Source organism: Artemia franciscana, chromosome 19 (genome assembly GCF_032884065.1).
Source record: "Artemia franciscana chromosome 19, ASM3288406v1, whole genome shotgun sequence".
NCBI classification, from domain to species: Eukaryota; Metazoa; Arthropoda; class Branchiopoda; order Anostraca; family Artemiidae; genus Artemia; species Artemia franciscana.
In genome coordinates, this window is record NC_088881.1 from 25,216,208 (window position 1) to 25,228,157 (window position 11,950).

Consider the following 11,950-nt stretch of genomic DNA (forward strand, 5'->3'; position numbering starts at 1 on the left):
TGCCTTTTACCTTGTTTCGACCTCCCTCCCTAACCAAAGGGAAATAATGTGTTCATCCCTCCCTCATCTAAAGCAGTATTTGCTACGGTCTCTGATCCAAACAAAAGTTATACCATCATCTACTTTAAAACATATTAGCTTCCACAAAAATTATCTGCCAAATTTCAAAATGTGTTTATTCCCAGCCACCTACAACGTTTATTTATGCAAGGCTAGCGAGAAGGCCATATTTGCCTCTCTCTTAGAAACAAACTCCGTTGCTCTCCGCTGTACATATTTTTGGATTCGAGGACACACGATTCTCTTAAATTTTATGATATTTCTCGTGGAAGTTTAAGATTAGTCCAAAAGTCGGCACAGTGCAAACCAGGAGTCCATAGTTTACTTCAAGGTATGAAATTTTGTATAAGTTGTCTTTTCTACTGATAAGCCGGACTGTAAATTTGTAGTTTAGATTGTAATTATGCTGTTCCACTGAAACCTACATCATGAAAATACTGATCCATTGGAAATCAGGATTACGAGTTCATATCAAACAGTTCGTGGTAACGAACTGTAATAAGGAGCGACCCGGCTCAATAGTAACAAAAACTCTAAAAAGGGAATTTGGTAAAAAGAGATACATCACAAGAATCAAATTATAATATTGATTTTAAATACATAAGTTTCATCCAGTTTAGTCTTGCTCATCAAAATTTGCAAGTCTGAGAAAATTTGTCTTATTTTCGGAAACAGGAGAAAACACCCCCTAAAAGTCATAGAACCCTAATGAAAATCACACCATCAGATTCAGACCCTACTGTTAAGGTTTCATGCTCATATCTGAAAAAGTGTGGAATTTTGTATATTTTGCCATAAAAAAGTTCATGGATGCATGTTTTATTTGTTTTTTTCAGGGGTGATCATATCGACCCAGTGTTCCAAGAATGTCGTGATAGGGCACATACTAGCGGAAATTACAAGTTCTAGTGCCCTTTTTAAGTGACCAAAAATTGGAAGGCAACTAGGCCCCCTCCCACACTAATTTTTCTCAAAGTCACCGGATCCAAATTTTAAGATAGCATTTTTATTCTGAATAGTCAAAAATTCTAATAACCATCTCTTTGAGGACGACGTAATCCCCTATAAGTCCCAGGGGAAGGGCTTCAAGTTATGAACTATGCCCATTGTTTACATACAGTATTGATTGCTCGGCATTGATACAGACGTTTCCGGGTAGGATTTTTCTGGTGGGGGGGGGAGTCGGGGGTTAAGTTAGAGGATCTTTTCTATGGAGGAATCTATCATGGAGGAAAAGAATTTTCATGAAGGAGAATCCATGATGCATGAATTCTCCTGCATTATTAAAAAAAAACAATTATAAATGAAATAAAAACAGTTTTTTCAACTGAAAGTAAGGAACAACATTGAAACTCAAAACGAAAAAAATTATTACGTTTAAAAGGGGATTCGTCCCTTCCTCGATACCTCGATTTTTACGCTAAAGTATTTTTAGTAATTTCAAAAGAGCTATTTGTTCTAATTAAACAGCCTTTGTGATTCAGGGGTCATTCTCAAAGAATTGGAACAAAATTCGAAGTTTAGCGTAAAGAGCGATGTTTTGACCCCCTCATATAAGTAATGAAATAAACAAGTATTGAAGTTCGTTACATAAGTTAATTCGAAAGTTACGTACATTTATTACTAATAAAACGTTCGTAAATAAAATTGAAAGTTATCGTGGCCTTTTTAAGTAACAAAATTTTTTTTTGGCTAAATGGCTTTCTCATAATTTTGATCGAATGATTTTGAGAAAAAAAGAGCGGGGGAGGAAGCCTAGTTGCCCTCCGATTTTTTGGTTAATTAAAAAGGCAACTAGAACTTTTAATTTATTACGAATATTTTTATTAGTAAAAGATTTACGTAACTTATAAATTAGCTTACGTAAAGAAATTTTGTATTCTCATATTTTTATTACACAAATGAGGGGGTTCGCCCCCTTGTCAGCTCCTCGCTCTTTACACTAAAGCTTAAATTTTGTCCCAATGCATTAAGAATGACCCCAGAATCACAAAAGCCGTAGAATAAATAGTTGAAATTACTAAAAATACTCTAGCGTAAAGAGCGAGGTATTAGGAGGAGGTGAGCCCCTCAAATGGGTAATAATTTCTGTTTGTTTTAAGTTTTAATGCTGTTCCTTACTTCCAGCTGAAAGAACTTTTTCATATTTATTTTTTCATTTTTTTTTTAAACAATGCTAGTAAATCCTGCGCTCCCTTCATGGAGATTTTCTTCCCCCATGACAAATTATCGATGGAAAGTTCCCCCAGCATATCCCCCTCTTCTCAACCCCTCCCCCAACCAAAAGAATCCTCCTGAAAACACCTGTACACTTCCCAATAACCATTACTATATGTAAGCATTGGTCAAAGTTTGTAACTTGTTGCCCCTCCCATGGGGACTGTGGGGGAGTAAGTAGTCCCCAAAGACATAGTTATAAGGTTTTTCGACTACGCTGAATAAAATGGCTATCTCAGAATTTTGATCCGTTGACTTTGGTAAAATAATTAGCGTGGGAGGGGGCCTAGGTGCCCTCCAATTTTTTTGGTCACTTAAAAAGGGCACTAGAGCTTTTCATTTCCTTTAGAATGAGCCCTCTTGCAACATTCTAGGACAACTGGGTCGGTACGATCACCCCTGGGAAAAAAAAACACGCATCCGTTATCTGCCTTCTGGCAAAAAATACAAAATTCCACATTTTTGCAGATAGGAGCTTGAAACTTCTACAGTAGGGTTCTCTGATACGCTGAATCTGATGGTGTGATTTTCGTTAAGATTCTATGACTTCTGGGGGTCGTTTCCCCCTATTTTCTAAAATAACGCAAATTTTCTTCGTAACTTTTGATGGGTAAGACTAAACTTGATGAAACTTATATATTTAAAATCAGCATTAAAATGCGATTCTTTTGATGTAGGTATTGGCATCAAAATTCCATTTTTTAGAGTTTTGGTTACTCTTGAGCCGGGTCGCTCCTTACTACAGTTCGTTACCACGAACTGTTTGAAGTTCGTTACCACGAACTGTTTGACTCTAGCTGCCACTGCAATAATGATTGCATATTTTGTCACTTCCAGAAGTAATTTACCTCTAGCATCAAAAAGTTACTTATGATACTCATCTGTTGAACGGAGCGTACTCAGGGGGTGAATCTCCAGTATTTTATTGGAGGAGCAAGAGGGATCCATGTCCTGAGAGTCAAGGGACATGGAATATTTTTATCCACATTATTGGGGTGGCAATTTACCAAATGCCTTATTTTGAGTGAATTTTGAGAGAAAAACCACGATGTATGTATATTTTTATTAAATATTTAATATGGAGGTGGTTAGGGGTTAGGTTTGGCTCTGTTCGGTTAGGTATGTGTTCTGCGCGGACTGCTTTTCACAATTCTTTGTCGTAGTTCAAATAATTTTGTTTCTAAAGTATTATGTTATCATCATGTGATTAATACAATATGATTAATTTGATCAAATCAGTTCTGGCGAAATTTTAAAACCTAAATTGAAAACGGATTTTCCACTGAAAAAAAAGATTATAGAAAAAGACAAATACTAGAGGAAATAACATTCAAACACTGTTTAAGTTTACCAATCCAAGAAAAATATCAACAAATAAAAAGTGTACATATTCTTTACCAATGACACCAAAAGTCTTGGATATAGTAAAGAGTTTAAAATAGAACCCCAAAACTTGGCACATTCTGTCGTTTACATCGCTGTTACCACATTCATTAGGAGATGCGACAAGGCCAAATTTAGACACGCTCTGGGAACAAGAACGAAAATGCTATATCTGTCCCAATTTCCTCATGTTCAATAACTCACGGAAAACTTTAACCGTAGAATCGTATATTCGCATGCGTATTAGCGTAAATAATGCGTACTGGGGCTCTGTGCAACCAAAACGAAACCTTTTAACTTTTATTTGATGGGATAGGGGCCTCGAATTTTCGAATTTGCCCCGAAGTGGTGTGCACCGAATGCAGTATATATATATATATATATATATATATATATATATATATATATATATATATATATATATATATTATGATCAATGCATGGTGTCTTGAATAGAGCTTATGTCAATTTGAAGCTCTAGGATGGCTAAAAAAAAAATCACTTTTTTAATTGGTGTGTTTAGCGTATAATCTTAAACCGACCAATTTCTGTTACAGGGTCAAATATTTAAAAAGGATTAATCATGTGTGACGATGATGTAGCGGCTTTGGTTGTGGACAATGGCTCCGGTATGTGCAAGGCCGGCTTTGCCGGAGATGATGCCCCACGTGCTGTCTTTCCCTCAATAGTTGGCCGACCTCGTCATCAGGTACTGTGTTCATAATTTGGTCCTTAATTTAAGGGGTTATTTGAGACAAGCCGGATCTCGACAGCAAAGAGCGCGAGTTGGGGATATCCAATGAACACTGAAACTGGCTTGCTTATAAGTCTAAAAATTACCATAAATTTTGAGGAAAATCAAGTTATTTCAACGATTAGCCCACGCTTCCATTGTTCTGGTCAACTTATTTCAATAAATTAAAATTAGGAGCTGCATTTCAATTATGATTTTGCTATGTTTTTGAACAAACTATTCCATAAAGTATTTGATTTACGAAATAAAGAGAACACTGAAATTCATAGATTGTTTACAGACGTGGATGTAATCAACTGTATTTGGTGCTACAAAACACTATCGACTAGCAACCTGGATTCACTTTCTAAGTCTAACAATTATTCTCTCCTAGTGAATATCTCTCTAGCAGCTTTCTGCTGGCAACGAATATGGGATGGAAGCTAAGACGGCTTCGCTGGCCAACTTGTTAACAACAAAGTTAAAACAAGCTAGGTTTTAAATTCTAACATGAGATGTGAAAAGTTGCATGCAAGTAAAACATTTCAATTTTTCGCTAGTTTGTAAATAAGTCCCAGTTTGTGTTAGGTACACCGTTGACTTAGCTGTATTCGACACTGATGATCAATTCATAGTCGGAGCTACAGCTGGTGTTAAAAGTGAATAAAATGACTACAAACGATCAGTATTATGGTAAGTAAGCGAGTATATTAAAGTAATTCTTATTGTTAATGCTCCAAACTGAGAGGCATTTCAATAAACTAAATTATATTGCTTCCGCTATCCCCAAATTTCTCGAGGTTTCCCCAAATTTTCCCGAATGGAAATTGAGCTCTAAAAATGTTCGCGTAAAGTGCAGTTCGTAGATACACGAACGTCACCACGAAATACAAACCGTCAATTTTCGTTAATGTTAATCTTCTGGGAGATCTTGGATAACCCAACTTTATTTTTTCTGCGAGGAAACTTAGGGAAGCCCAAAATATTAAGGATAGTCTAATCGCTGCTATAATATTCAAAACAAAGTCGCTTAATACGTATTGAACCTGTGATTCAATGACTATATCTAAGTTTATTGACTCTACCTCTTTCGTGGGCGCACATCTTTTGCCAGGACCCGGTATCCGAATTGCGGCAGGCTTCTATATATGGATTCTCATTGTCGCTTGTCTTCTAACCGCAGACAATTTGCTGTCTTTTCATATTGCGATCCTTTCAAAGATATTTAATTATTAATGCGATTCCGACTCCTAACAACGATATCTACTACGCTCCAAACTTTAGGTTTTCCTTTTTAAGGTTTTTGAATTGTTGTTAAAAATTATACAAATGTTTTTGTATTTACCGGTTTTTTCTCTTTACGCAATTTACTGTATCTTTTCTAAGATATTTCATTATTAAAGCTAGTATGATTTCTAACAACGATATCTACTAAGCTTTAAGCTCTTAGTTTTCTTTTTTGATGTTTTTGTATTGGTGATATCCCTTGTTAAAATATATACAAATATTTTTGCAACTACCAGTTTTTTGCTCTTTACGCAGTTTAACGTCTTTTAATAATGTGTCTTCAAAGATATTCGATTGTTAAAGCAAGTCCAATTCCTAACAACGATTTCTACTAAGCTTCAAACTTTTGGTTTACTTTTTAAGGTTTTTTAATTGTTGTAGGTTAATCCCTTGTGAAAATCTACACAAAGATTTTCTTTGTCTTTAAGGAATTTAATTTTTCATTCTTAATTTTGCATTTAATTTTTCATTCTTTTCATTCTTAAGTCTGTTCAAATATATTTGATTGTTGAAGGGAGTCCAATTTCTAACAACGACATGTACTATGCTTCAAAATTTTGGTTTCCCTTTTTAGGGTTTTGAATTGTAGCAATCCCTTGTCAAACTAGAGAATAATCATTAGTAATAATTGCAAATTTTCATTTTTTAGGCCTTCCTACTGACATTATATAACTGGTTGCGTTCAAAAAGGTTTTCTTTTTTAAGGTTTTAGAATTGTTGTTGTCACTTGTTAAAATATATAAAAATATTTTTGCTATTACTAGTTTTTTGCTCTTTACACAATTCAATGTCTTTTCATACTTTAGTCTTTTTTAAAAGGATTTGGTTATTGAGACTAGTCCTATTTCTAACAACAATATGTACTAAGCTTGAAACTTTTGGTTTTCTTTTTAAAGGTTTTTGAATTGTTGTAATCCCTGGTCAAAATGTGGAATCATCATTTGCAATAATTGAAACTTTTTCTTTTTTGGGCCTTCCTACTGACATTATATAACTTGCTGCTTTCAAACCTGTAAGCTTAATCACGTTGCGAGTCGATTTTATCTAACAAAAAAAATAACTTTAAAATTTTCAGGTATTTTTACAGTTTGAATTAAAAAATTAAATTATTGCTGAGACCCGGTAAATAATTTTGTAGTTTACATAATAGCCTTAGCGATTCTGAACTGAATTTAAATTTCTTTTTAACTTTTTTTCATGTCTCAAAAAGACATTGCTTATACTTTTATGAAAAGAAATTCGATAATGATGTTTTTCTAATAACGATTTCTACTAGATTTCAAACTTTTGATTTTCTTTTTTAAGGTTTTTGAATTCTTTTAATCCCTTGTGAAAACATATATGTTTATATGTTGACTTGTTAATATATGCTTACAAGTTTGTAGCTTATAAGCTATTGTATGAATAAATAAATATAGCAATTTTTTTCCAATTACCAGTTTTTTGCTCTTTACGCAATTTTTTGTCTTTTAATGCTTTTTCTATTCAAAGATATGTGATTTTTACCGCAAGTTCGATTTCTGGCAACGATTTCTACTAAGCGTCAAACTTTTTGCTTTCTTTTTGGCTTTTGAATTGTTGCAATCCCTTGTCAAAATATATCCAAATATATTTGAAGTTACTAGTTTTTTTTTCTCTTAGAGGAATTTAATGAAAACTTTTCTATACATAAAAATCGTCCATTTTTCTACATAAGTGTTACAATTGTGACAACGTCATCGCAATACTGATGTATACAAAAATGACGTCACTCACATAAATAGTTTTTTTCAAAAATTAAGGCTTTTAATGAATTTTCTCAAACTTTTGACCAATCTAAATCGTTTTCTTAGGCCATAATATACCAGGCCGCCAATTTTCCCGAAAAACTGTAGAGTCATTTCCGAGAATATATATTCGGGTGCCAATTTTCCCGAAAAACTGTAGAGTCATTTTCGAGAAATATATATATATATATATATATATATATATATATATATATATATATATATATATATATATATATATATATATATATATATATATATATATATATATATATATATATATATATATATATATATATATATATATATAATATATATATATATATATATATATATATATATATATATATATATATATATATATATATATATATATATATATATATATATACATCGTCTTTTACCCTCATCAAAAGAGAATGATTTAGCATAATTTTGCGGAAAAAAAAAGGTCGGAAAAGGTACAAAAAGGCTTTTCATCCGAAAAAACATAGTCTTTCTCTTTCAGTATTTTCCCCCACGGTCACTCCTTATTTATCCGGAAGGGGAATCAAGCTCCCTGTACCTCCTTTACGGGCACCCATGCCTAGGTTAACTTTTCTAACTTTCATTTGGGGAGAATCTCAGTTATTCTAACCTTCTTAGTAAGCTAGGTAAGTAGGCTAAATTTTGAATTAATAAATCAGACAACATTTTATTGTGGCATAAACAGTAACTTCTATTTCATAAAGCATATTTCTAGAAGAAAATCTAACTTTTGCAGTCCTTCGAAATATTAAAGGTGAAGTTCCTTCACGATACCCCAATGCCCTTCTATGTATAGCCCCAACATTACATCCCTTCCCTGTCTGTACCCCTAGATTTGCCGCTGAATCAATTAAGAGATGTTTAGCTTGCTTAAGCGATTATACCTGTGACTAGGCTATGCAGAAAAATCTAAAACACACTTTGAACTTATACTTAAGAAGTATTTTATTTCCTAGGGTGTCATGGTCGGTATGGGTCAAAAAGATAGCTACGTCGGTGATGAAGCTCAGAGCAAAAGAGGTATCCTCACTTTAAAATATCCTATTGAACATGGTATTATCACAAACTGGGATGACATGGAAAAGATCTGGCATCACACATTTTACAATGAACTCCGTGTTGCACCAGAAGAACACCCAATATTGCTTACTGAAGCCCCCCTTAACCCAAAAGCTAACCGTGAGAAGATGACTCAGATTATGTTTGAGACCTTCAACAGCCCAGCCATGTATGTTGCCATCCAAGCCGTACTTTCACTCTACGCTTCCGGTCGTACAACTGGTATTGTCCTCGACTCTGGTGATGGTGTTTCTCACACCGTTCCCATCTATGAAGGTATGTTCTTTGAATAATAAAATTCATTTTGAATATACAATACCTTTCCAAGTGTAAAAAAAAAAGGTAAAGGATACGGCATTAGACTTTACAGTCCCTAGTAGAAGTACGGAATATAAACCCAAGGGGAGAAATCCCAAGAAAGACTGCAGGGCCTTTGAAATAATAATCTACTAATCATAGTATTCTCCTTTTATAATTTTCTTTATATATATATATATATATATATATATATATATATATATATATATATATATATATATATATATATATATATAATATACATCGTTTTATAAAGTTAGTTTTCTCAAAATCATTCTTCTTTTTGCACTTCTTATTTACAAACGACTGACGCAATAAATAGCTTTGTCAAATTGAATGTTTTGGAGATTATATTGAGTTTTATTTTTCAGGTCAACTTCGGAAGCTATAAAATTAAATTAAAAAATACTATTTGTGTCAGGATTAAAAATTGTTGAAAAAGTTTCCCCAACATACAAATAGCAACCCATACTATGAATTCTTATGGAAAAAACTGAAGAGATGCAAATATTATTTTTTCCATGAAAAAGATCATGTCACTAAAAAACGAACATAAATTAATTTTAAAAAACTTTTTCCACAAAAAAAAGTTGTTCAAAGAAAAGTAAAGAGCTCCATTGAGCCAAGAATAAGAAAAACAAACTCAAATAATCTTCCAAGCGTAAAACTACCACAAATCACTGTCAATAAATAAAAGAAACTCCAAACGAAAACTCAAAGCGGGGGTTGACATGCCTTATGTCCCTAAGGACAGAGTTGTTGGACCGTTCTACTATGCCAAACAAAATGGCTATCTCAAAGTTTTGACTGGATGTGTTTGGAAAATGAACGGGCTTGAGAGAAGGGCTGCTTGCCCTCCAATCTCTTGTTACTCTTAAAAAGGGCACTAGCCCTTTTGATTGCCTATTGAATGAGCACTTTTCGAAGTTTCTGTAACAAGGAATGGCCACCTCAAATTTTTTCAGATTTTTTTATGAGAAACCACGAGGTGTGTGGGGGGGCACTCACCTTTTTATCCCTCTGAATCTTAATAACGGCACTAGAACTTCTGATTCCCAATCCAATGAGCCCCTTCCAAAGTTCATACAATCACCTTTTCTCGAAATCGTCTTAAGCTAACTCAGCAATTCCATTCTTCAAAGGACTATTCTATTTAAAGCTACCTATATAATGTCAAGTTTCCAGGCTTACCAGTTTCTAAAAATTGAAGTTAAATTTTGTTATGTGTGCCACTTCTAAATGGAACGAGCTTAGTAAGAAAAATAATTTTAAACCTTAACCAGGAGTTGCTACAAAAAAAAAACAAATAAACAAGAAAACTTTTGTAATATGGATTGTTCATAGGGAAAATCGGTGGTTCAAGTCCCCTCCAGTGATTTTTCACATTGCAAAGATGTGTAATAATCACTTCAGATAAGTTTGGACTGTACACATAATTTACTGAATATAACTTTTATCCGTGTTACAGCCTAAAATTTCCATTTTAATTGCTGAAACTGGGTACCCCCCAATAACTGGGACCAGAAAGTCCCTGACGAGAAGGAGAACTTTAATAGATTTTACAGCAAAAATTTAAAATATGACTCAAAATTTGCTTTAAATTGACACCGGCTGAATTTAATTTAATTTAATTATGATTCTCCCCTTTTTTTTATAAATTTTGACTATTTAAAATTTTTCCAGAATTTAGACAAATATCTTCCCCCTTCTAAAATAAACTGTTTAAAGTGTGCCCGGATGTTGGGATTTAACTAGGGTAAAGTGTCTTATACTATTTAATTTTTTATATGTTTATTTTTCTAAATATTAACTCTTTTATATGCCCTAAAATTAAATACTTCGCTTAAAACACAGTCATAAAGGTAATCTGAGAGGCTCTTAGCTAGGGTACTGTTAAGAAACAATACTAAATAGAGCATTTGAATTGAAAGCCCTAAACAAAGTTTACTCCATTGAAGTTAAATAAAAATTAAAAATGAAAAGAATAATTATCATTTGTTCCACATCAAATATTAGTGACTACAAAGATAAAATAGGTTTATTTCATTTCAGGTTATGCCCTTCCTCATGCCATTCTCCGTCTTGACCTTGCTGGCCGTGACTTGACTGATTATTTGATGAAAATCTTGACTGAACGAGGTTACTCTTTCACCACCACTGCTGAGCGTGAAATTGTCCGTGACATAAAGGAAAAACTTTGCTATGTCGCCCTTGACTTCGAACAGGAAATGGCAACTGCAGCTGCTTCTACTTCTCTAGAAAAATCATATGAATTACCAGACGGTCAAGTTATTACAATCGGTAACGAGCGTTTCCGCTGTCCCGAAGCCCTCTTCCAGCCATCATTCCTGGGCATGGAATCCTGCGGTATCCACGAGACTGTCTACAACTCAATTATGAAGTGTGATGTCGACATTCGTAAAGACTTGTATGCCAACACGGTTCTTTCTGGTGGTACCACCATGTACCCAGGTATTGCTGATAGGATGCAAAAGGAAATAACTGCCCTAGCTCCATCAACAATCAAGATTAAGATCATTGCCCCACCTGAGCGTAAATACTCAGTTTGGATCGGTGGTTCCATTTTGGCTTCTCTGTCCACCTTCCAACAGATGTGGATCTCAAAACAGGAATATGATGAATCTGGACCAGGAATTGTTCACCGCAAATGCTTTTAAATTTCTTCACTCCTTCTATATTGATGTGATATTTTTGCTGGAGTCCTCAGAAAAATAAATTGGCCACATTTGAGCACCATGTTGCCTATTTATACATAGGGCTCCTGTATCTAGATCATATCTTGTTTTGTTTTAAATATGAGAAATAAAATGCTTGATGTCCTATTTCCTATTTCATCTTAGTGTAAGACTACTCAAAACATAATTATATTATAAGAAAATTTTCAAAATGACAAAGACCCAAATGCGACGTAGATTACTAACATGGTCAATAATGATGTGCGAGATAAGAAACAGTTTCTTTCTTCTACTCCTTTTGGGCATATAACGAAAACTAGTTCGACTTATTAACCTAAAGAAGTAAATTAAATTAAAACGCATTTTAGGTTATCTGGAAACTCTGTAAGAAATGATTAAAAAGG

The 11,950-nt window shown here is 33.7% G+C and overlaps 1 protein-coding gene across 1 annotated transcript; it reads left to right on the forward strand.

The window, feature by feature from the left end:
• Positions 1-243: 243 nt before the first annotated feature.
• On the forward strand, positions 244-11,693 carry LOC136039464 (actin, muscle). Its single transcript, XM_065723230.1, has 4 exons — positions 244-391; positions 4,218-4,369; positions 8,430-8,808; positions 10,903-11,693. The coding sequence occupies exons 2-4, from the start codon at positions 4,244-4,246 to the stop codon at positions 11,526-11,528; spliced, it is 1,131 nt and encodes a 376-aa protein (XP_065579302.1). The 5' UTR covers positions 244-391; positions 4,218-4,243; the 3' UTR covers positions 11,529-11,693.
• The last annotated feature ends 257 nt before the right edge of the window (positions 11,694-11,950 follow it).

Bases quoted from the DNA above. Each gene is read 5' to 3' on its own strand.
- LOC136039464 (XM_065723230.1), top strand. From the start codon at position 4,244: ATGTGTGACGATGATGTAGCGGCTTTGGTTGTGGACAATGGCTCCGGT. The intron at 4,370-8,429 runs GTACTGTGTTCA...TTTATTTCCTAG, and splicing joins TTGGCCGACCTCGTCATCAG to GGTGTCATGGTCGGTATGGG. The intron at 8,809-10,902 runs GTATGTTCTTTG...ATTTCATTTCAG, and splicing joins CACCGTTCCCATCTATGAAG to GTTATGCCCTTCCTCATGCC.